At 39.0% G+C, this 24,129-nt stretch overlaps 1 protein-coding gene across 1 annotated transcript in view; it reads right to left on the bottom strand.

The window, feature by feature from the left end:
- The window catches only part of Dcx-emap (Doublecortin-domain-containing echinoderm-microtubule-associated protein), a 47,823-nt gene extending 26,429 nt beyond the window's left edge, over window positions 1-21,394 (bottom strand). The window contains exon 1 of the mRNA XM_076311766.1: window positions 21,223-21,394. Coding sequence (XP_076167881.1) covers window positions 21,223-21,339 — 117 coding nt within the window. The 5' untranslated portion in view covers window positions 21,340-21,394. The remainder of the gene's footprint in view (window positions 1-21,222) is intronic.
- Window positions 21,395-24,129: the final 2,735 nt, after the last annotated feature.

The raw sequence follows: 24,129 nt of genomic DNA on the forward strand, positions 1-24,129 counted from the left end.
TAGGAAGCATTTTAAGGTTCCCAAGACTTTCTCATCAATCTTCGTATTCCTATTGTTTTATTCGAGATTGTGTCTAGCAAGTCGGTCAACTGTCTTTTTACGCCTGGTTGCTTCGTTCTCATAAAGTTTGAAATTCGAGTCGTTTTTGTCCATAATCGCTTTCATCGAAGTTATCACAGATCGAGTGAGGCTTACCGCTCACGAAGGCTTATTAATAAGTTACGTTCTTAAAATAATTCCTTGCCCGAAAGTATATCGTGGAAAGATCGGATCGACAATTTTTACCGTGATCATGGAGACTTGTGGCTGGACAAAATTAGGGTTCAGAGGTGTTCGTGAGTATTGCGTGATCCTGTTCACTAAACCCGGCAGTGCTCTACAAACTTGATCACCATTTGGATATGTAGTCTATTAAGAGAACAACAATTAAGCCGAGTAGACATTGAAGCTGACGAATAAATTAAATTTTGTAAAATAACTACTTAGGGAACATGGTACTCTTATTTCATCGTTCCCATTTGAAAGTAGTTCAAGTACTTGTAAGCGGACATTTATTAAACGAAATTTGTTAAACGAATGAAATGAATTTTAGAAAATAATTACTTGGGAAATATCGTCATTCTCGTTTAATCGTTCTCGTTTGGATGTAGTTCAGGTACCTGTATGTGGACATTTTGTTAAAATTTATATTGCCAGTCGTAAAAAAAATTTGTCTACTAAATTTTCTTGTAACTGCTATAGTTCTCGAGATAGTATCGGTAGGGTAGACTTCAGAGGGTAATTTTATTTCTTAGACCTGAGGTACCGTGACTAAAAAAAAAATATATCTGTCAGACTTAACACGAACATTCCGCATACATGGAATTAACTGTATTAATCGAGGCGATACCTCGCTTAAAGATAAAATTTGCGTTAGACATTCGAGATAAGGAATTATCCCTACCACTGCTTACGTTTTGTCGACTCGAGTAACTAGTTGACTCAAGCGTCCAGTAATTGTGAATATAAAAACCATCTGATCAAACTTCAAAGCGACACCGTATGCGTATAAGTGTAGCAATTATTAATGCAAACCAAAAACTCTCCTACATCGCATTATATCTTCTCGAGAGTATTATCAACAAGCTAGTGAAGTTTTCCCGATGAAAATAAGTCCAAACACGCTCCTATTCGGACTATTTTTAATTACACAAAAATTAAAAATTTCTCAAAAATAATTTCAATAATATAATTAAAAATTCTCTTGGTCTTGTTTAGATTCATGTTCATCGTCGGAACCTCGTGAATCGATCAATAGTACTCTCAGAAAGATATAACAAAAAGTATAAAAAAATTCACATTTGAAACCTCGATACATGTTCATCGTTGCTTGGAAGTTTCGACCATTGACCTATCCTGTTCCCAGTATCCTAATCTCTATCAATGCCCTCTTGGATCGTCTCGTTGAAGTTCGACAAGTCCTGAGGAAAGATTCCAATACCGTCCCTCGATTAAAAATAACCAGCTGCACCAATTTTCGTTCCTTAAACGGGGAACCCCCGTAACTCTTAACGACCCAAACGTAATTGCACCTCGATCGTTCCAGGTCAGCTTTTAAACTCGGTACCGCAACGTGGAATTCGATTGGACGACCGTAGAAAGTCTGGAAGCTTCGAGGACGAGGAAATAAAAGAAATGACGGGACTCCATTCACGGAGTCCAGCGGGTTCTCATCGTAATTTACGAGGCTATCCCCGTAAATTACGATCCGCAGCCGCACGTACGCGCGAGCCGATGCATGTCCTCGGCGCAAGGCCAAGGTCACGGTGCAACAATCTTCCGCTACGAGGTATGCGACGCCGATCGAATGGACGGTGGTAACGAAAGTACGCGTGGGTGCACTCTCGTCGTGCCTGGGTTCACCATGGGTGCTACAACCCTTAACCTTTTCACGCATTTACTCGGTCGTGCACCCCGTGTGTTGATTCAATCTTACGGCGTGAGAATCCTGTTCACGGATCAAACGTTTCCCCGACATCGAATATTGTTTTTTCTTTTCACTCGAGAGTGAACCAATGAACACAGAGACAAAGTATAGCGAGCTCACCTAAATTTCAATGACCCATTCCTATCTTTCACCTACCACTCGATGTAAAAGTTGAGTGCAATTCGATTCTGTGAACGAGGACAGTGAACAAACGTGGGAAATGTAAGCGAGAAAGAACGAAAATTTTAATTTCTACATTTTTCACTTTATCTTCGCGACAATGGTGTCGATAGATTGGCGAGGTTCTCCCGATTAAAATGAGTACAAACACGGCATACATTGGAGAAATTTTATAATATTCTATTATCTTCGTTATCCGGGGTATTTAAATTCGTTACGGATAAAGTTCATCCGATTGGCGTCGTGTTTGTACTCATTTTAATCGGGAGAATCTCGCGAATCCATTGATATCGTTATTGTAGAGATAACGTGAAAAAATGAGGAATTTTCATTTTTGTAATCGGATGATTCATCGTAGTGCATGCGGCATTCCTTTGAAGTGCTCGAGATCGACCATCCCCACTCCGCACGCTACTTCTTTCTCGCTTACTCTCACTGTGTTTGTTCTCTTTCCTTGTCTAGGGCCTCGAGACAATTCCTGGAATAAAATCGCTACCTGTTCCGCGATAATGTCAACGTCAATCTGCGATCTATTTAAATTTAAGCGAGCATTATCGTACAAGCTTAGTCTATGGACCCTTATTGGGGACAAATTTTATCAGTTACATTTCCATTATTATTCTTTTCAAAATTTAACAGCTTGATTTATTTTGTACATATTGTGAAATATAAAAGGATGTAGATCTGCACGATGTAGGTCTTGTCGTAAATTATAATTAAAGGTTGTGCTAACCGTTATCGTCGATTCGATAAAATGTTCGATTTGATTATATTGTAGGCGTGTTCGATCTTTGTCGAACTTACAATTAGTCAAGCATCATCGATTAGCAGCGACCTCCATTTCTCGCTGGAATCAAGCCCAGGACTTTCTAGAGTGCAGTGTGACTCACACCTTTCTGATCGTCACACCACCCTCCACAGGTGACGGAGAATATTCCAGATGTCAGGTTTTCGTGTGTTACTGCACTGCTCCTCGCATAAGTAATATGTACACTCGGTCGCAAAAGTCTACGTATACCGTACATGTTGCAACATTATGCAAGAGTTCCTATAATTTTACACATAATTAATTGTTAATTATTAGAAAAACTCTACTGGACGATACAAAATTTTTTACATAAAATAGAAGTAATCCTTCGTAAATATAATATATTATTGTTAATTTTGTATTTTTTTAAATCATAACGTTTGTGTTATAATTTTTAATTCGAAAACTTTACTTATACAATTGAATAATTGTTAATTATTAGAAAAACTCTATTGGACAATACGAAACTCTTTACATAAAAGAGAAGTAATTCTTCCAAAATATATTATTGTTAATTTTTGACATATCAACAACGACGTTTAAATAACAACAAAATGTATTTAAGTTCTTGTTGAAAATTTAATAAACTCGTTCTCAATTTGGTGCATTTCACAAATATGATAGACACTTGTTGCAAAAATCCACATTAATATTTTGTGATCCTTCCTTGGTTCATTACACAATATTATATGGACGTAGACTTGTGTAACAAACTGAACGTATTTTCTAATTAAATTCCAATATTGATTACACAATTATTCAAATTCTATTTTGAAGCATTATCAAATATAATAATTCTATAATCGTGACTGATTATTACGAACGCGAAACATTCGTAAGTTTCGGATTTATTGGTCCCTATAGGATCACCTTAAACAAAATAAACATTTGACAGATCTCCAAGACTTCTACGTTCCAAGCATTATGTTTACTATACTCATGGGATTACACAGGCACAGCGGCCACATTCTTTCACAGCCAGAGAATCAGTCCAATAAGCAACATAACCTCTCATAACGTAACAGTCTTCGGTGCGACCTCTGGCTGACAAGTAGTCACTCTCGAAACATTCATCGCTTCAAAGGCAATCATTAAGGTACCAAACATTTAATTACTAGTTAATTCAGCCGGTTGAACTTTGTCAAAGTATTTGTAACGATCACTGAACTATTTCTTTATCGAAATCAGTGTTCTCGTTATTCGTCTCTTGCAGTACTTTTGCGTTTATTTAATTTTTGATACTTGTTGATGTAAATTAGCGGAATACGATTAAATTTAGACCTCTCGTTAGGCGAATTGGAGCTTCAGTTCATAGTAAAGGGGTGAATATCCTTCTCGACCGTTTAGCTCGATGATAAGAGAGCGAAGACCGTTGAAAGGTCGCGTCGCTGTACTCCTTAACCTTTCTCGGTGGGTCATTGACCATAAATTATCATTCGCAGCGACGCAAAATTAATCAGAATTCATTCGTAGTACGACAAAAATAATTTACCGATTTTGGTAATAATTGCACCTATAAAAATATTTTCTTAGTAAATTATTTTATTTACCGATTTTAATAATTACACCACTGGATAATAATTTAAATTTATATAAATAAAATAAAATTTGAATAATTATACCAGTGGTTAATAATTAAAATTTATATAAATAAAATAAAATTTGAATAATTATACCAGTGGTTAATAATTAAAATTCATGTAAATAAAATAAAATTTTAATAATTACTTATTCAATATTTTCCTCCTTTTGTTTCCACATTCAATCTTTTTAAAAAAGTACGAAGCAAATCACAAAATAGAATATTAATTAAATAATGTACAACGAGGGAAGAGTTGTTAATGTAATTAATATTAAATTTTCGACACTATATAAGAGAAAGTGTCCTACTAAACAATATTAAATTTTGTACAGTGTACAGTGAGGGACAGACGGTGTTAGTTCAATTAATATTAAATTATTAATGTAAAGCAAGTGGAGACACGTAAATTCGTTTAAAAACTCTACTTTTCGACTACGATCGTTTTCCAACCCCCTTCGCCTAACTGGCTTCACGGATCAAGGTCGTCGACCTTGAATCCAAAATTGGGTCCTGAATTTCGAACGAGGATGTCGCGACCTGACCCACGCCTCTGTGGTTCGTATTGGCGATAAAAAACCAAGAAATATTCGCCACAATTTCTACACGCCATTCGATGCATGCACTGCACGATAATTGGCCGGTGATAAGGCCCCGTGCACCCGATAAGCTGTTCGCGCCGAGATCGTTGGGTTAATTCGGCCGCGCCGATTAACACGAAACATTTTTTTCCCCTTCTCGTCCCCGTTATCGGTGGATCTCCCGCGCAGCCTGATTTTTCGCGACGATCGTTCGATCGCGTTGAATATTAGTTTTCGTGCGGAGGCGAGAACCGTTGATGCAAAAATTTGCGCGCGAGATCGCGATGAAAACCACGCTGCCCTACAAATTAAGAGTCGATAAATGCTTCTGTGGGGGAGCTCAACCTCGATACAAATTTACGACGAGTCACGGTGGTGTTCGATTAAATATTTCGATTACAATTGTAATACTTTGATTGTAATTTTCGATTGCAATTTATGCACACGGTGTGGAATAATCGTAGAGTGTATCAATGTTCTACGAGTGGAGTAGAAATTAGGCTTGTATAAATGTTGATTTCGTTTAATGGTGTTTTAGGAAGCAAAAAGGACACGTGCCCCCTAAGTGCACTCTATGTACCCCTTAAGTGCCCCGTGGGTGCCCCTAAGTAGAGGATGGTTACTGAAAGATTGAATGATATGAAACAGAAATGATTTTTACAAACACGTGTTTTCTTGATTTTTTATTATTTTATTTGGAAATATAATCGATCGATTTTCTTTTAGTATCATGTATGAAAAATAATATTTAGTAGCCACTTTGTATAAAGAAAGAATTAAATGTACCATTTTAACTATTTAAAGTTTGCGACAAGTTACAGTTAATTATTTCAACGCTTTAATGTCAATTTAGTTCGCGAAAATAATTTTCGTTTACTTTGGTAATCTTTTTTTACTTTTATTTACTTTTTCTTTATTTTTACTTCAAAGCCTCAGGATATAAAAATACCTGAACACAGTTCAATTGTTCCTAAGTTGTTCTACGAAATTTATTATCCATAGAGTGATAAATTTTCTTCCCTTAAATTAAAAATTGTGTTCAGATTCTATAAACTTTATTTACAATAATAATTGTTATACAAGTTTATTTATTATATAAAGATAAAATACCCTAGTATTTCAAAATATTTCACGTTAAGGAGGACTCGAGTACAACGTTAAAAATTTCCATAGAATATTTATGTTCGCACAATACGTGGTTCTACTACAAAAAAAAGTTTGATTTTTCATTTTAGATCACCAAAGAAAAAAAATACTAAACGTTCCATAGAGAATAACATTTTTGATAAATTGTACCAAAAAGAAATTGTATATCTTCAAATGTTAAAAAAAAAATATATATATATATAATATATTGCTCAATAAATTTAATCGTTCAATAAGAAACAAAGCTATATTAGGTTCGTCGTTTTATTTTTCCAAAGATGGTACTACTGTTTAATGAACGTGTGTAAAGTTACATGTAGATCTGTTAACTCGATCGTATATTTATAGTTGTTCAAAGTTAAAGTGTCATAGTATTTTTTTTTACAATTGAAAAAACGACAAAACTTATTGAACAACCTAGTATAATAGTATATATATATGAGGAAACTTTTATCGAGGTTTCACGTTAGCAAAAATTGTTGAAAAGTCACTATCATTCCAAGCTTTAGCTCGAGTCTCTTAAGGAGTCTCCCTCTCCCTTTTAAGTGGCGGTTGCACCCGGTCGGGACAGCTCGTTCCCCGAGTGCAAATAGATTAAGTATATTTCATTTCGACGGAGTCGCAGCGCGCCGTAGCGGGCCGCTTATGCATGCAAGAGTTGAAATCGTAATTGACATATATTACAAGGGGGTGCGTGACGAGCGAGCGTGCCGCTCGAGGGGTGTAACGCAAGGGTGGTCGTCCTGCGAATGTTCTGCGACAAGCGTGCAGCGGGGGGATAAAAGGCAACGAGAATGCCATACACAGAAGGGATGCCGCAGTGATTTACATATCGTCGATCGGTACACGTCATGTAGGTACGCGGACCACCCGTTGTATACGCACAAGAAACGATCGTTGCGCGGCTTGTTCCCGCCAAACGAGAGACTAATCGACCCGCCCCGAAAATTCGTCTCGAATCACCATCGAGCCGGCCCGCCCGCCCCACCCCCTCCCCCCACCATGCATATTCATCGCGCACTGGCCGATAAATGAACAGAGGCACAGATTGCGCCCGCGGTACGTGAACACGAATCTCCGCGTTTCGCGATAACAAAACCGAGAAAGTAGGTAACAGTCACATTGTTATCGTTACGGAGTTACGTGCACTTTCTCGGTATCGTGTACTCGCGGATTGCTCGCCGTTTGTAAATCTGGAGCACAAACCGATTGAGAATGGGTGCCCCGCGGTGGAGCGGGGGTAATTGAAACTCTTAAGGAAGAAATTTTTTTAAGAAAAAAACACTCATTTTATTGTAAATCTGGAGCGTAAAGTACTCGGGGAAGATTGCCTTGCCAAGGGGAGGGGGTAATTGAAACTCTTAAAGAAGAATTTAAAAAAACACTGATTTTATAGTAAATCTGGAGCATGAACTAATTGAAAATAGGTGCTTTGCCAAGGAGAGGGGATAATTGAAACTCTTAAAGCAGAAATTTTGTTAAGAATGGAACACCGATTTTATTGTAAATCTGGAGCATGAACTAATTGAAAATGGGTGTCTCGTGAAGGAGAGGGGGTAATTGAGACTCTTAAAGAAGAAATGGGTAATTGAAACTTTTAAAGAAGAATTTTTTAAGAAAGAAACACTGATTTTATAGTAAATCTGAAGCATAAACTACTTAAAAAAGATTGCATTGCCAAGGGGAGGGGGTAATTGAAACTCTTAAAGGAGAAATTTTTCTAACAAAAAAACACTGATTTTATTCTAAATCTGGAGCATAAATTGACTGAGAAATGGTATCTCGCAAAGAAGGGTTAGTGAAATTCTAAAAGATGCAATTTTTTTAACAACAGAGCATCTAATTTATTGTTAGTTTTTAAAGGGAAAATTTTTTAAAAAAGCGATAAACTTTATTACACTTTTTAAGTTTCGGTTTAAGTCGTATCCGAGATTTTGTAACTGAAAAATTGATAAGTAGATGAAACCTTTTTTTAAAAAAATCGATATGCTTTCTGTTGCATTCTTTGTAAATTTAATTTGTAACTAAAGTTTACCCAGTGTCGAAAAATTCGAAATTTATTCAGTATCGATCATCTGGACCAAAGAAATCCACGTCACTGTGAGACTTGGAAATTCGGGTAGCGTGTTAAGGGAACGTTTGTGTTTTCTATAAACATTAGCATTTTTCTATGAAAATTGGCAGAAATATTCTTCGAACTATGCACTTTTAAGGTATGCACGAAACGTTTATATTAGATTATTCCGCATCGTCGATAAAAATTCCCAAATATCAGATCTTTTCCCTCCAAAAGTTCTCCCCTTCCAAAAATAATTCTACACCAAAATTAGCAAAGGTATAACTTCGCCATTTTGTACGATTTTCACTTCCAAAAATTCTAAAACAAAGCTGAAAGTTATATCTACATTCCCTGGAAACGACTACATTTTTCACTTACTAACTATATACAAAAAAAATTCCCCTATTCTTCGACGTCTCGGAATGGTGTCTTACTCATTATTCTCTCCACCCCGCATTCAAGATCCACTCCCTGGAAACGATGTCGCGCAATATGAGAATCGGACCGGATGCGTTTAACCTTTGGAGTTTCTCCGGAACTCGATCGGTCGCGATAAAAAAGAAATACAACAATTTCACGAAATTGTAGAAGCGTGCGAAGAAGCGAGGGAAACTCGGACTCGACTTGGAAAACTTGGGTCACACGTGAGTCTTGGAACTCGGATCGCGTAATTGTTCGATAATTTCGGTTGTATCGTCCCAAAGATCGACGTAATAATGTCGATTAAAAGTCGACTGCCGTCGGGCATGCACTTTCTCTGTTTCTCGTACCGAGACGAGCCGAAACTGGATATAGAAAAGATTTACGAGCTCGCGGGGTTCGTTTATCGGTGCAAATATTTTTCCTTCGCTTCGTTCAATGTGCAATTAATCTGCAACTTGGGCATGCAACGTGTTCCACGGTCCAAAAACGATAACATGGCGAAATTTGGGGCGCGGCGAGCCGAGATACGCTCGTATCAATGTTTCAACCGTAAACACGCTTCGAAGTATTTTTCTTTTTTTTTTTTCTCGATTTATCACAGAACTGTTATTTTATGATAAAATGTAATTATACACAGCTCGCGAGAAATTTCGACCGTTATCGGTTCGTTGAGCGAATTTTTACGAAAAAAGTGAGGTTAGGGAGCGAAGTAGATGTCACTGTAGTCGCCATTTTGAGTTTGCAATCACTCGTCTATAAATCGTCTCTTTCTGTGCAGATAAACAATCATCCAGAATCCTCCGGAGGAGCATTAAACGAAGTGTAGCGATCAAAGCGAACTATTCGATAAAAGCACACTCCGTAAATTGGAATAACTCTCTCGATCGATGAAAAGCTTTTCGACATTCAAGTAGGTCAAACGATTAGCTTCTTCGCAAAGAATTTTCTTCTCGAGCTCTCGTTTGATCTATGACTTTTGTATAATCGCTGCAATTTCATTCCGAATATTAGGTTTGCAGCAACTGTTTATGCATCCAGGTGATGTTGAGTCTGGAGAAGGCCAATTGTAAAATTACGGTTAATGGTGCACGAACGCTATAGACATTTGATGAAAAATGTTCCATTTGAAGAATTCTGGAACACAGTTCCAGCTGGATGTAGTTGAAACGCGTGCGTTCTCCAAGCTCAACGGTAGCAGACTCTTATCGTGTAGGAGATCTAAAAGATCGAGAGTAGGTAAATATAGTAGGTGAGCCTGCATCGTGGCCATAAGAATAACTCTCAGAACGAATGTAGAAACGCGAAAACAGACGTGCTGATAAATGTCTCATTTTCCTTAGTTAAATGTCAAAAAGCATTTCGTCGATTAGAGCAACCATTCTCATTTTCCGAACGTACTTTCGTTAGATAGTTGAAAGGTTACTCGAGAAAGGAAAACGAGTTTGTAATTTTTGGTGGATGTTGCAAAGTGTGTTCGAATTTAGGTGAAATTTTGAGTGATTTTTTAATGGAAATAATAATAAAAAAAAATTTTCAATTCTTTCGTTGAAAATTGTGCTTCACGATGTTACATGTGGTTTTTAATAATATAGATTGTTAATAAAAATTATCGTTTGTTTATTATAATTTTTCGAATTAATGTACAAATGTTGCACTCGAGTTGCCCGATTATTAGTGGATCATCGACATAAACTTTCGACCGATCGTATCCTCGAAGAGAGAAGAAGATAGTATTTCAACAGAATAATAGTTTTTGCTACAAAATTATACACAGCGACGCAAAAAAATTCTCAGACCTAATCGAATAATGGATAAACATTCTTACAAAATTTGGGATTCGCGACTTTGCTCATTTCCCAGAAAAAAATTCCCAAAATTTGCATAATTTTTCGCGCTCCGAGATATTTTTTACTACCAAATTATTATACACAGTGACTTGAAAAAATTCACACAGCTACTTGAATTGTGTATAAATATTTCTTCAAAATTTGGGATTCACGACTTTGCTCGTTTCCCGGAAAAAAATTCCCAAAATTTGCATAATTTTTCGCGCTCCGAGATATTTCTTACTACCAAAGTATTATACACAGTGACTTGAAAAAATTCACACAGCTACTTGAATTATGTACAAACATTTCTTTAAAATTTGGGATTCACGACTTTGCTCGTTTCCCGGGAAAAAATTCCCAAAGTCTGCGCGCTTTAAGACGGAGTACTCTCACGGGACGAGGCCCCCCCCCCCCCCACATGTGCTCTGCGTTTCGTTAGGGTGTTCGCCGTGATTCCGTGACGCATGTAGGCCAGGCGTGGTTCTGTCTCTCGTCCCTTCGTGACGAATCGTGCGGAGGTGGCCGACACGAATTTCAAGCCGAGTCGACAGTTATTTCTTTCGAGTACGCTCCCGAGCGTGTGTATCCTTTATGAATTTACGTGGCGCAGCGTGGAAACGAATGACCCTCGCGCGCGCTACCGCGTCGTCGCCACCCGACCGTTCTGGAAGAAAGGAGGACTCGTTATCGCGGGGCGGCTCTCGACGCGATATGAAAATGAAGAACGAGCATGTAACGTGCGTGACGGATCGCCCCGGGCTCGAAATGTGCCACGGCGATTAGAAAGAAACAATCGCGGCGATTATTCAAGTGTAAGACGCGGTACGGGGGATACTAATTTATTCGGGCAGGGTTACGCCACTCGTTTACATCACACTCGTGTAATTAGTCGTAGAACGGTCGGTAATAAGGAGCGCCGAGGTAAATTTCCAAGCTCGGTGGACCGGTCCGCTGGAACCCAATGCATCGAACAATTGAATTGCTATCCATCTAAAGGACTGTTACAATCTCGACACGATGGTCAAATTAGACACTTTGGAACAATTTTAGGGTAATAAATATAAAAATTCTATCGTATCAAATATAGAAATTTTAGCATATTAAGAGTAATAATTTTAGTGTAATAAATACAAAAATTTGAACTTAGTAAATGTACAAGTTTTCGTATAATAAATATGAAAAAAATTTGACCGGGATAAATATAAAAATTTGAGTGTAATAAATATACAGATTTTCTTATATTAAGTATAAAAATTTGAGCGCGGTAAATATAAAAATTTGAACGTAATGAATATGAAAATTTACGTATAATAAATGTAAAAATTTTAGTATAATAAATATACAAATTTGAATAAGATAAATATACTACAAATTTTAGTATAATAAATATACAAATTTGAATAAGATAAATATACTAAAAATTCTAGTATAATAAATATAAAAATTTTAACATGGTAAATATCCTCGAAGGAAGGAACAATCAAAAATAATAGCAACCAATCGGTATATCACACTAATATTACTATTGCAACGTAATTAATATTGCAACGTAACTAATATTGCAACGTAAATAATACTCTGCCCGAAGTAATAAAAAAACCTCATTTGTACGTGACTCGAGGAAACGAACCATCGAGAATGAAAGTAACTAGTATATTCCATGGCAAATAGTACCCTGCCAAAAATAATTAGAGGATTTCACTCCTAAGCGACTCGAGGAAACGAACCATCGGGAATGAGAATAATTCAGTATGTCGCGCCAACAGACACGAAATTCTCTAATTATCTCGAGCAGGGTATTATTTACATTGCAATTGTTCCACGTTGCACCCAGACACTCGTACCGGGTGATATACGACCTTTTTCATACCACATTAAGGACGTGCAAAGGTGACTACCGCAATATCGTGGAACCTTGGTGACAGCTGAGGTTGCACGATACTCTCTCGTGTAATTCGAACGTTCCCCAACATTTTTAACGTTCGTTTTACTTTTCGTTCGCTATATCCCCACGCATTATAACCGAATAAAACGTGGCATCATTGTACTTGGCCCTGGTCACTTTACGAGCCCAATAAAAAGAAAGTACAACGCTACGGTAAAAAAAAAAAAACGAAACAAAGGTCATTCTGATAACTTAGCCAAAATGGCGGCCCATAGAAAATATATGTACCGAGCTCTCGTAACTTTCGATCACGAAACTTCCGAGCGATAACATTAAACAGTATAATAAATATTCAAATTTGAACGAGACAAATATATAAAAATTTCAGTATAATAAATATACAAATTTGAATAAGATAAATATACTAAACATTTCAGTATAATAAATATACAAATTTGAATAAGATAAATATACTAAAAATTTCTGTATAATAAATATTCAAATTTGAATAAGATAAATATACTAAAAATTTCAGTATAATAAATATACAAATTTGAACGAGATAAATATACTAAAAATTTCAGTATAATAAATATACAAATTTGAATAAGATAAACATACTAAAAATTTCTGTATAATAAATATACAAATTTGAATAAGATAAATATACTAAAAATTTCAGTATAATAAATATACAAATTTGAATAAGATAAATATACTAAACATTTCAGTGTAATAAATATACAAATTTGAATAAGATAAATATACTAAACATTTCAGTATAATAAATATACAAATTTGAATAAGATAAATATACTAAAAATTTCAGTATAATAAATATACAAATTTTAATATGGTAAATATCCTCTAAGGATATTAAACAGGCTAATCTCTTGTACCAAGGAACCGATAACGTGCCTCTACGAGTGTCGGATGTTTATTTTTCATTTTCGTCGTATGTCGTGTCACGGTGACACGAGTTAGGGGAGCTGCGGAGCGATGAGACTGGCGGAGACATCGATGCCTGATCACTATTAAATAGCGTGACACCAAATGCAGTGAACTGAACTCCTGTGCAACTCGAACGATTGATCACGGGGTGAGCAATATTTTTAATTACGATTCAGTTCGTTCGAAGTTTGTTCGAAAATATTTTAAAATTTCGGGACAAATGTTAAATAACATTTTTGACAATATACCCAATTTATATGAATGTTGGTAACATATTGACAATAGAAGAATTTATTCTAAACGAAAGTTTTCTTATTTTTCAAAAAAATACTTATCTGTAGTTAGTTATATTACTTGTCTCGTTTCTCAGGGAATTTTTATAGTTATTTATAATCTGAGCGTAAATTAGGCTTTGTTTTGGGATAATTCGAAACTATAGTGACTTCTGGTAAAAATTTATTTGTAACTTTCTTTCGAGATGGCACTTGTTGTTTGTATTTAATTGAAGTTTAAAATTTCTGATTATTATTGTTTGTGAATGATTATATGTATTATAGTTTAGCTTTTTATCAATATCTTGATTCGTTTCAAGTTAGGTATAAATTAATAATGTTCCTCTTTCCTAACATAAAAGCGAAACGAGTAAAATTGTAATAAAAAACGAATTATTTGTTCCTTATACAAGTAATAAGATGTAAATTTTATGTAATTTCTTGTTCTATATTTCTAATCAGTAGTTATTATTAATGGAGATCTGATTTACTTAAATAATCATTATAATATTTTTCCTATGTGGGTCAATTTGAACAGCCCCGGGGTAGCAATTATTTCAACAGTGCACGAGGGTTGAAAAATCAATGTTAACTTTTCTTTTTCTCATAAATGCATCGTGGAGCATTTAAATTTTTTAATCGTTTCCAGATCCCGGTTATATTCATGGTATTGTTAATATATTTTACGAATACCAATGAAACGCAAATTGCATCTTTGTTACGTTACATATTGTCACATAAAACACCATGATCAATCGTTTATTTCTCTACGATAATAATGCTCAAGAAAGAGCTTTCATCGAAGAGAACTCTCGTTCGAAAATATTAAATGTTTATCCAGCATTTTGATAACAGAACAACATTTTCACTAATACTCTGAAAATCTCAAACCTGATTCGATTATTTATTTAACTATATCGGGTAACCAGACAAATTTTTGCCGTTTTTTTTATTCAATAAATTAAAGAAACACAATTTTTGTTTCCAAATTAATTTATTCGCTAAAGAACCTTCATTCTCGTAAAAGTTCAACTATTCTTGTTCGTGAATGATTATACTTATTACAGTTTAATTTTTCATCGATATCCTGATACAAATTATACATAAATTAACGATATTTTTTTTATCGAAAAAAAAGCTCAATGTTTGTTTTGTCGAATCACTTTCATTTTTTAATCACTATCCCTTCGTGTGGTTATCTAGACCGATAAACAAGCATAAATCTATCGGTAAAAAGTCAAACAAATATGGCGGATCAGACCTAACCTCTCAAGTGCCTTTATCTCGAAAAAAACGAAACTTTCTTCCTATTTGCCAATACTAATCGTTTTTCCACCCATGAAATATCAAAATCTTCAGAATCTCATCATCAATGTTTGCAAAACTTCTAACAGAATTATTTAAAGACAATTAATAAAACGTCTTCGATCAATTTGACCCAAAAATCCATTTTTCCAAATTTGTTAAAATTCGATAAAAGATTGAATTTCTACCAAGAGAGAAAACATTACAATTTATTTTTTTAGTTAAATTACACACTCACTTATTTTTATTTATTTCCCAGCTGGTCTTACGGTTCCTCCACATTAGGTATTACAACACCACGACTATACGGTAGCAAGTCACGTACAGTCCATATACACACGACAATGGTGAGAGTCCCTAATCGGGCAAAAATTATTCTGGTTACCTGATATTTGTTCCACGGTTCGTTTATGATCGTCGAACTCTACCATTTGTATAGCACTCGTTCGAACTGGGCTCCGCTTGATCGTGTCCGCTCGTTGTCGACTAACGTCCGCCCTCTCGGGTGTCTCGGGAATATCTCGATTCGAATCGATAGCGTCGATCGAAGGCATTCGACGAACGACGCGCGCGTGTATTACGTACGCTTGCGGCCCCGGTTTGCAGTAGTAATAAACTGTTACTTCCGACCGCAGCAGTAACGCCGCTCGCGAGAGACGGCCAGAACATAATTGATTGCGTCAACTCCCAGCCGCCCGTGATCGGTGCTATATCTTCCACCGGTTTCACGTCACTTCCGTTCCTCCGCAACGGGCGATTTTTCACCCCGTTATCGCTGTCTGGGCGCGTCACCGTTCCGTTACCGATAAAAAATGAACGGATAAGTTTCTAAATACCGTAACACCCCGTTAAAAGGTCGCACTCGTCCCTCGATAAAACGTAACATCCCCCTCATCACTGTTTACGGTTCGTTTATTGTTTGTTTACGGTTTGTCGACTCGTGCGTTCGGTAGCTTTAAATTATTGGGTTGTTCGAGAAGTCATTTCGTTTTTCAAAATGGGGAATATATGATTTAGTAAAATGTTTGTACACTTTAAAAAAATCGCGTTTCATTTTCACTAAAAAAAAACGAAATCACTTTCCGAACGATCTGATGATTGTATGAACCGTTTGAGTGAACTTGAAAGCGACTATTTATCGATGTATTGTAAGTTGAATATTTTTATATTTGTCGTTGTATAGTTATTGGAGAGTGTTGGCAATGGATTGGGGAGATTCTCTCGATGAAAATGAGAAACACGATTAATAAGATTCTATTGTCAGTCTCGAGATACGAAAGATCGATTCCGAGAACGTGTTCGCTACCGTCCCTCCTTAAAGCGATTCGAGAATTTCCATTGTAGGATGCATTGGCTATCGATCGAACCAATCCTCTTGAACTTTTCCACTCGAAAGAGGATTCTCGATCCTCGTCTAATTTAATCGAATTTTTCTAAACTTATCGAAAGAAGGGAGCAACATTTTCAAATAAAATTCTTCGATTGATTTTTACTTTTGGAAGAAAATATTTCCTCGGAGTGTTTCAATTCAAATTTTTTTTTTCCATCTGAACGACAAATAATTATTTATTATTATTATTATTAATTCAATGCAAATAATACCTATTAGAATTATTTATTATTATTATTTCAATGAAAATAATATCTATTAGAATTATTTATTATTATAATTTCAATGAAAATAATATCTATTAGAATTATTTATTATTATTATTTCAATGAAAATGATACCTATTGGAGTTATTTATTATTATTATTCCAATGAAAATAATACCTATTAGAATTATTTACTATTATTATTTCAATGAGAAGTAGTCTATACATACGTATCTTACTGCTTCATATATAGGTATTATTACTTCAAACATACGTATCAATGCTTCAAATACATGCACACGTATATATTCACATACGCGTTGTATTATATATCATCCCTATTTCGAACAATTTCGTTACACGTTTCGAAGATAATTCAATACCCCAAGAGGATGAAGTACAAGTCTTCGATCGTTATCGCGTTCACACGTTTGGACTTCGTTCCGACCATACCATTTGCTTTCGAGCAAAGCCACGAGGACCTCGCTACCTCTTGGTACCTCACTGGGACACACTCAGAGCCCCTTGGAGAATTTTTCATTTTCAACTGGCGATGAAATTTTCAACATCCTCCTTACCAGCTACCGAGTGACCCGCGACGACTCCAATCTCGAAGCCTCCGAGGGCAGTAGTAGAAACACTGTTTGTGAATCGTCCGCGCGGAGAACTCGGTGTTTATTGATCCCTCTTGGGGCTGACCAACGGTCAATGAGATACGGTCTCTCCCTTGCTCACCGCCCTACGACCCGTAGAGCCCTGCATCGGTCTCCTTAACGGAAGTACGAACCGACCCTCTCGGCCCCGCCGCTGCCCCCCCCCCCCCACCCCGCCGCTACTCCGTGATTCATGCCTCCTGGGAGAGGCACTCGACCACGTAGAAAATCACTGGATGACTTCGATACCGCGTAGCTGTCGGTGGTCCCACGAACGTCCTTGATTCGTCGCGGCGTTGCGCGCGCGAAACGGGCTCGCGAGATTCGACAAGCGTTTATATATTTAGAACGGGCCGATCGTATTGCGCTGATTAATGCGGTGAAAAGAACGCGGCAGGAAACATGGAAAGTGCAAATTAACGGGCGATCGAAACCCCCGACCCACTTCTCGCCCCTTATTAATTCGGTTCCGTGGCGCCAGATCCGAGAGGATTAGTACGTTTTTTTTTTTTTTTTTTTTTTTTTTTTTTTTTTTTTTATTATTATTATTATTATTATTATTGTGTTCAACGGCAACGAGCGATAAAGAAATTCGGGTCGTAACCGCGGAGCGGAATGGTACGTTTCGAGGTACTGTTCGCGAACGAGAAGAATGCGGATGAAGTTTGGGTGTAGAGGTACTGTTCGTGAATGAGAAGAATGCGGATAAGGTTTGGATGAGGAAGTACTGTTCGCGAATAAGAAGAATGTGGACAGGTTTTCAGTGAGAAGATACCGTTCGAGAATGAGAAGAATGTAGATGAAGTTTGGGTTAGGAGGTACTGTTCACGAATGAGAAGAATACCGACGGAGAGTGACTTATTCCAGTCGGGAAAGAAGTAAGCGATTTCTTCGGTCGTCTCGATTGATAGAGAAGTTGATTATGCGCCGGGAAAGAAATTTGATTACCGTTTGCAATCTTCTTGTATGCGAACAGTATGTCGCGACGTTGGAAATGGGTTCAGAAAAATATACAGTGCGGACAGTAATTAGACCACGTAGAACAGAACAGGGGTATCGGAATATAACCAATTTTTTCGATCGGAAAAAATGTTTATCCTCGTCTGCAATCTTCTCGTATATGGACAGTATATCGTGACGTTGAAAATAGATAAAGAAAATACGCAGTGCGTATAGATAATAACGAGATAATAAATTCTCCTTTAGTCATCTCAGTTGCCGCAAGAGCTGATCACAGGCGGAAAAAATGATTTTTCCCCGACGGAAATTTTCTCGTACACCGACAGTACATGCTGATGTCAGAATCGGGTTCGACGCGACTACCAGAACAAAAATGTACAACGCAACGCGTATGGGCGACAACCAGACGACGCCGAAGAGTACAGAGGTTCCGAAAAGTAACGAATTTGGCGCGAAAAAAATTCTGGAACCTTCGGATGCAATTTTCTCGTACGCGAACAGTACATCCGTGATCGCGGCGTTGTAAACGGGTTCGACGCGACTGCCAGGGCGAAAATATGCAGTGCAGCCCGTATGGACGATATCGTAAACGACGCAGAACAGTGCGGGGGTACCATTTGAACGGTAGCGAAGACAAGGGTGGAAAGGAAGGATCGAAAAGCGTAGAGAAGAGGTAGCCACTGGTGCGCAACCGCGGAACCCAGCTGGCCAGCCCTTTTCACCCCCCTTTCCAGTAGACCCTATGGCAACACTCACTCCCACTTCTCGAGCCAAGTGGAACGCTCCTATCCCCCCCACCTAACCGCAAGATTCACCTACACGAGACCTCGATCTTCCATGCCACGTGGCTTTGGTAAACAACGGTCGAATTACCCGACACGGGGTTAGCGAATTCTGTTGGTAGGTTCCAAGTGCTCTGGACCTCAAAATCTTCCCGTTGATGATTCTCAAGGTGACAAAGGTCACCGATGAACATACTACAACGAATAGTTTTTTAATCGAGATCCAAGGTCTTGGTTTCGGTAGCATAATTGAGACGGGTCAACGCTACGAATTACCAGCCACTTATTACTATCGATTTCCCTCTCGGGGATGCGGGTCAAGGTCCTAACCGTGTTCTCTCACGGATACGGGTCACCTGTGTCGAGACACGTTCATCCCAGAGACTTCGATCCGAGAGAATCGACGTAACCGATTCGTTATGGAAAGGATAGGATCGTGCTGAGGCTTCGACCACTTTGCCGGATTAAGGGTTGACCCGACACGAGACTCACGCCGATCGAAATAACGGATCGTGCACGTCCAACCATGCCAGGAGTCGACAACGATGCCGTACGTACGTGTGTAACGAGCAACCCGGTCACACCTTAAAACCTGGAAATCAGGTTGGGCGTGGGCCACCCTTGGCGTTGAATGACGCAACTGTTAGATGAAACCGATCCTTCCTATCGGCGCCTTCATCGAAATAATGAAAAACCGTCCAGAGGAATCGGGGCTGAAAGGGTCGAGGGTTAATTGGACCGTTTTTCCGAGAAGCAATCCTTGAGAGTGCTCGCGTGTCACCTGCCGGAGCCGCCACAGGTAGCTGACGTGGATGATGTCTAATGACTACGTCCTCTGTAGGTCCTTCGAATCTTCTCATGCCTGGTGTTCTCTGTCCGACACTCTCTCGTCGTTTGTATAATACATCACTGACAATCGTGCATCTGTGCATCACGTTCATCAAATCGAAGACTATGAGAGTTCAGTGTTGGGGCATGCTACGAACAGTGCAGCTGCGCACAGTTGACACTGTCGTCGAAAGAGTTACAGTTTGAAGAGTTAGGTGTTGACACACCTGGAGGGTTAAAGTTCAATCGTTTGACCTACTTTAATATCCAATACCCAGAGTGTCTTTAGACAATCGTAGCTAGACCTCAACCACCAATATTTGCCTTTCTTGGAGTCTGGTTTCTCACTCTCTCAAAAAATTCTCTACCCTCGCTTAATGATAAAATTAGGACCAACCGATTTTATCAATTAGCAAGGTACTACTGGACGACCTATTTCAATATGCAATACCTAGAGCGTCTTTAGACAATCGTAGCTAGACCCTAACCACTACTCTTTGTCTTTCTTCGACTCTCCCAGGTCATTATCCTCTCGAAAGATCTTCTACCCTCGCTTACTGATCAAAAGAAATCCAAATCGAGCGATTTTATCAACAAGCCAGGTGCTAGCAATCACGATACCCTTCAGTGTTTCCTCTCGAGGATCCCTATTCCAAGATCCAATAGCCCAAGTACCTCGGGGAGTATAGTCGTGGAACGATGATCGTCGCCGTGGGGTTCTCCGCGTTGCGTGCGGCCTGTTTAAAGCTCGATCTGGGCCAGATGCACGAAGATTGCAACCGGGGCAATATACGCAGCTTTCTTATAAATCGTCGTATCGCGCGGCGGGTGTAGCCACTCGTAAACCCGCGTCAGACGCGACGATTATGCGTGTACGCGCCAGGTTCGCGACGCCGTCCTGCCTCATGAATATTAAGGACCTGGTGTGCCCCACGTCCCCCAGCCCCACCCCCAATCCCGCCTCCGTTTCGTTTTAATTATGCCAAACACACGGAAGGACTATTTACTTTTGCGCCCTCGCGACAAGTCCTTGCAACATGTTGAATTATCGTCGCTCGTAATGAGATTGGTTCCCTCTCGTTCGTCGTAGGTGGTGGGGGTAAAGTGGGAGGAGGAAGGGGTTATTACCTGAACCGGCTCGGGCCGAGATTTGATCTACACACACACGCGATCCTGTGTCTTAAGGACCTTATTTCTTCTTCGTGCAATGTATCAGATCGAACGACCCACTTTCTCGACCACGACGATTAAGAGCCCCCCTTTCCTATTTTTTTTCCTTTTCCCTTTAACTCTCCCCGTTGACCAATTTTCCGAAAGGGAGGCACCCAGATCGGGCCAGGTGGACGCAACATGATCGAAAATCCATACGATCCGCGTACGGCTCCGATATTAAAATCGTTAACTCCCGTTATCGCTCACCTTGAACGTCTTGTAGCTCGATACCACGTACGAGGCACCGTCCTCAAGCTCGTCCAGGGTTAGCTTTCGATCACCGTCCATGGAGAAGATGTGCCGTGCACCTCTGGGGAGATCCATGCGTAGGGACAACCTGTCCAGGAGGGCCTCCAGGGAACCGATGTCCCGTCCTGGCTTGAACCTGGAAATTTCACAATCGGTGAACTAATCGTGAAGACACCTACGGTTTTGGGTATACGGTGAGGGTAGTCATTTCGCGAAAGGACAAAGAGGGAATCATTGGGGTTAGAAACGTGACCGTGACGGTTGGTTGGAAAACATCCTGTACACCTGGTGTCTTTCGTGTCGCGGTATCTCATTCATGGGCCGAGATCAAGGCCACGGGGGTGGGCGGGAACGCCACCTGCCCCCGAAGAGGGTACTAGCGCGAGAGTGCACACGGATCGACGAAGACGAACCAGGAGGATCGAACGTGACCGTAATGGATGGCTCACCTGAACTCGATCCCGGGGAAATACGGGTCGCCATTCTTGTAGAAAGTGACTCTTCTGGCCCTCCAATAGCCGAGGTTGTTGTATCTCGCGGGCGCCGGCTCGTGTCGGCTCTTAGGCCTGTGCTCCGGCTGCTCCGGAGGCGGCATGCGGGGACTGGAGGGTCTGCTCTGCCTCCAGAAGCCGGCCATGCCGCCTCCACCCCCACCCTCGCTCCCAAGCAGACCGCCACCGACCGCCTCCTGCGCCGCTCCACCCTCCACTTCCACTCCATCCTCGTCCTCGTCCTCGTCCTCGTCCTCCTCCTCCTCCTCGGCCTCCTCCTCCTCCTCCTCCTGCTCCTGCTCCTCGTCGCTCCGAGCGCCCCCACCAGGCATCGTTAAAGTTGTCGCGGGCGTCGCGATCGTCGCAGTGACGCCGCTAGGTGTAGCTAGTGTCGCTGCGCCGCTCGTCTCTTTCGTCGAGTTCTCGTTTCGTGGCGCCTCTTGCTCCTCCTTCTTCATTACACCTGCGTTTCGAAACCGGAGATGCACCCAATGAATATCATCCGTATGGAATTTCCACGAAATCTCTGTTTTTTTTTTCTACCGATAAACAATAGTTTATCATAATATTTATTTGTCAATGATAATTATCGTAGGGTGACCTACACTGATCCTTTGGGATAATAGACTACCTCAGAATCTTATAAAATTAAAAAAGAATTCCCTCTCCCTTTGAGATAACAGACTATCGAAACCTTACAAAGTAAAATAATTTTTGCTCTGACTCTCTGGGTTAATAGACTACCTCAAAATCTTATAAAATTAAAAAAGAATTTTCCCTCCCTTTGAGATAATAGCTTATCGAAACCTTACAAAATAAAATAATTTTTGCTCTGACTCTCTGGAATTATAGACCTCCCTCTGGAATCTTACAAAATTAAGAAAGGATTTTTGCCCTTATCTTCTTGAATAATAGACTCCCCTTGAAATTTTTTAAAAATTAAAAAAATATTTACTCTGACCCTCTGGGGTGATTGACCCTCCCTGTTGAAATTTGACCAATCGACATCTTTTTTTAACCTTTGTTTCTTTTTTGTTGTATTGATCGGTCTAATTTGTCGTTTAGTTAGGACACAGCCTTAAATCGAGGAGAGAATTGTTTGTAATAATTTTCTCGGTGGGGATTTTCACTGCCCATTGAACAAATGACTAACAAGAACTAATAATTAACAAGACCGAATATGTGCCATGGTGGTCACTGGTGACCGGCACTTCAAACTTAGAATTTTTTTTTTAAGGTATAAATTTGTAATATTACTATCGTTATCGATGCTATAAAATAAAAAGTAACATACCAAGCGGAAAACATTACAATTATAACGTCTCTAGTGTTACTCTCATCTTGTAAACATTAAAGTAAAATGTTATCGAGACTACCTTATAAGACTAAAGTTTGAATCGATCAAGCATAAATATTATATCGAATAGGTAGAAAATTTTATTACACCTTTTTTCTCAAAGATATGTTATCTCTATAATTTTATAAAAGCTTCCGGGTTAATCGTAGAAGCGATCTTCGAGTCAAAACTGTTCCGATCTAAGATCGTGTAGGTCGGTAAACGCGTTAATTTAATCCACCTAGCAATTAGCGAGAAAAACATTCTTGGCAAGTAAGTACGGTGGGTAGCAGAATTACAGGGATTTCGTGGAAGCTGTGTTTCGCGAAGACTATAGTTCGAACGGTCTTGAGTCACGCTCTCACGTGTGGAGCGCGCAGAACACGCTCCAGCGTCCTCTACGTTATGTGCTTCTCAAACGTAATGTGCAATCGTTTGTTGCACGCATATAGAATAGAAACCTCGTCGCTAAGAGCATTTTGATTTTTTTACTATAGAATGATGCTCTTCACCATTTTAGCACTCTGTTGATTATTGAACACGCTTTAGAGTCCTCTACGTTATCTGCCATAATTTCTTTCGAATAATTAGGATTGTGAGTACATAAGAGATACGACTATATATGAGAGCTACCATCGACTATCGAACACATTCTAACGTCCTCTAGGTTGTCTGTCTTAACTTTTTTCAAACAATAGAATCGTGAGCACTTAAAAGGTAGGAACCTACATAAGAGCTGTCGACTGCTCCTCGACTGTAGAATGATTCTTTCTACCATCTTCGATTATCGAACACACTTCAGCGTCCTCTACATTATGTGCCTTAATTTCTCTCGAACGATAGTGAGGGTAGTGAGCACATAAAGTGTATGAGTCAATATAAGAACTTCTTTTGAACGATAATCGGGATCGTGAAGACATAAAGGATATGAGTCTTTGACTATAGAACAATGCTTTCTACCATTTTCGACTATCGAACATACTCTAGCGTCCTCTACGTTATCTGCCATAATTTCTTTCGAGTAATTGGGATCGTGAG

Source organism: Ptiloglossa arizonensis, chromosome 5, assembly GCF_051014685.1.
Source record: "Ptiloglossa arizonensis isolate GNS036 chromosome 5, iyPtiAriz1_principal, whole genome shotgun sequence".
In the NCBI taxonomy this organism is placed as follows: domain Eukaryota; kingdom Metazoa; phylum Arthropoda; class Insecta; order Hymenoptera; family Colletidae; genus Ptiloglossa; species Ptiloglossa arizonensis.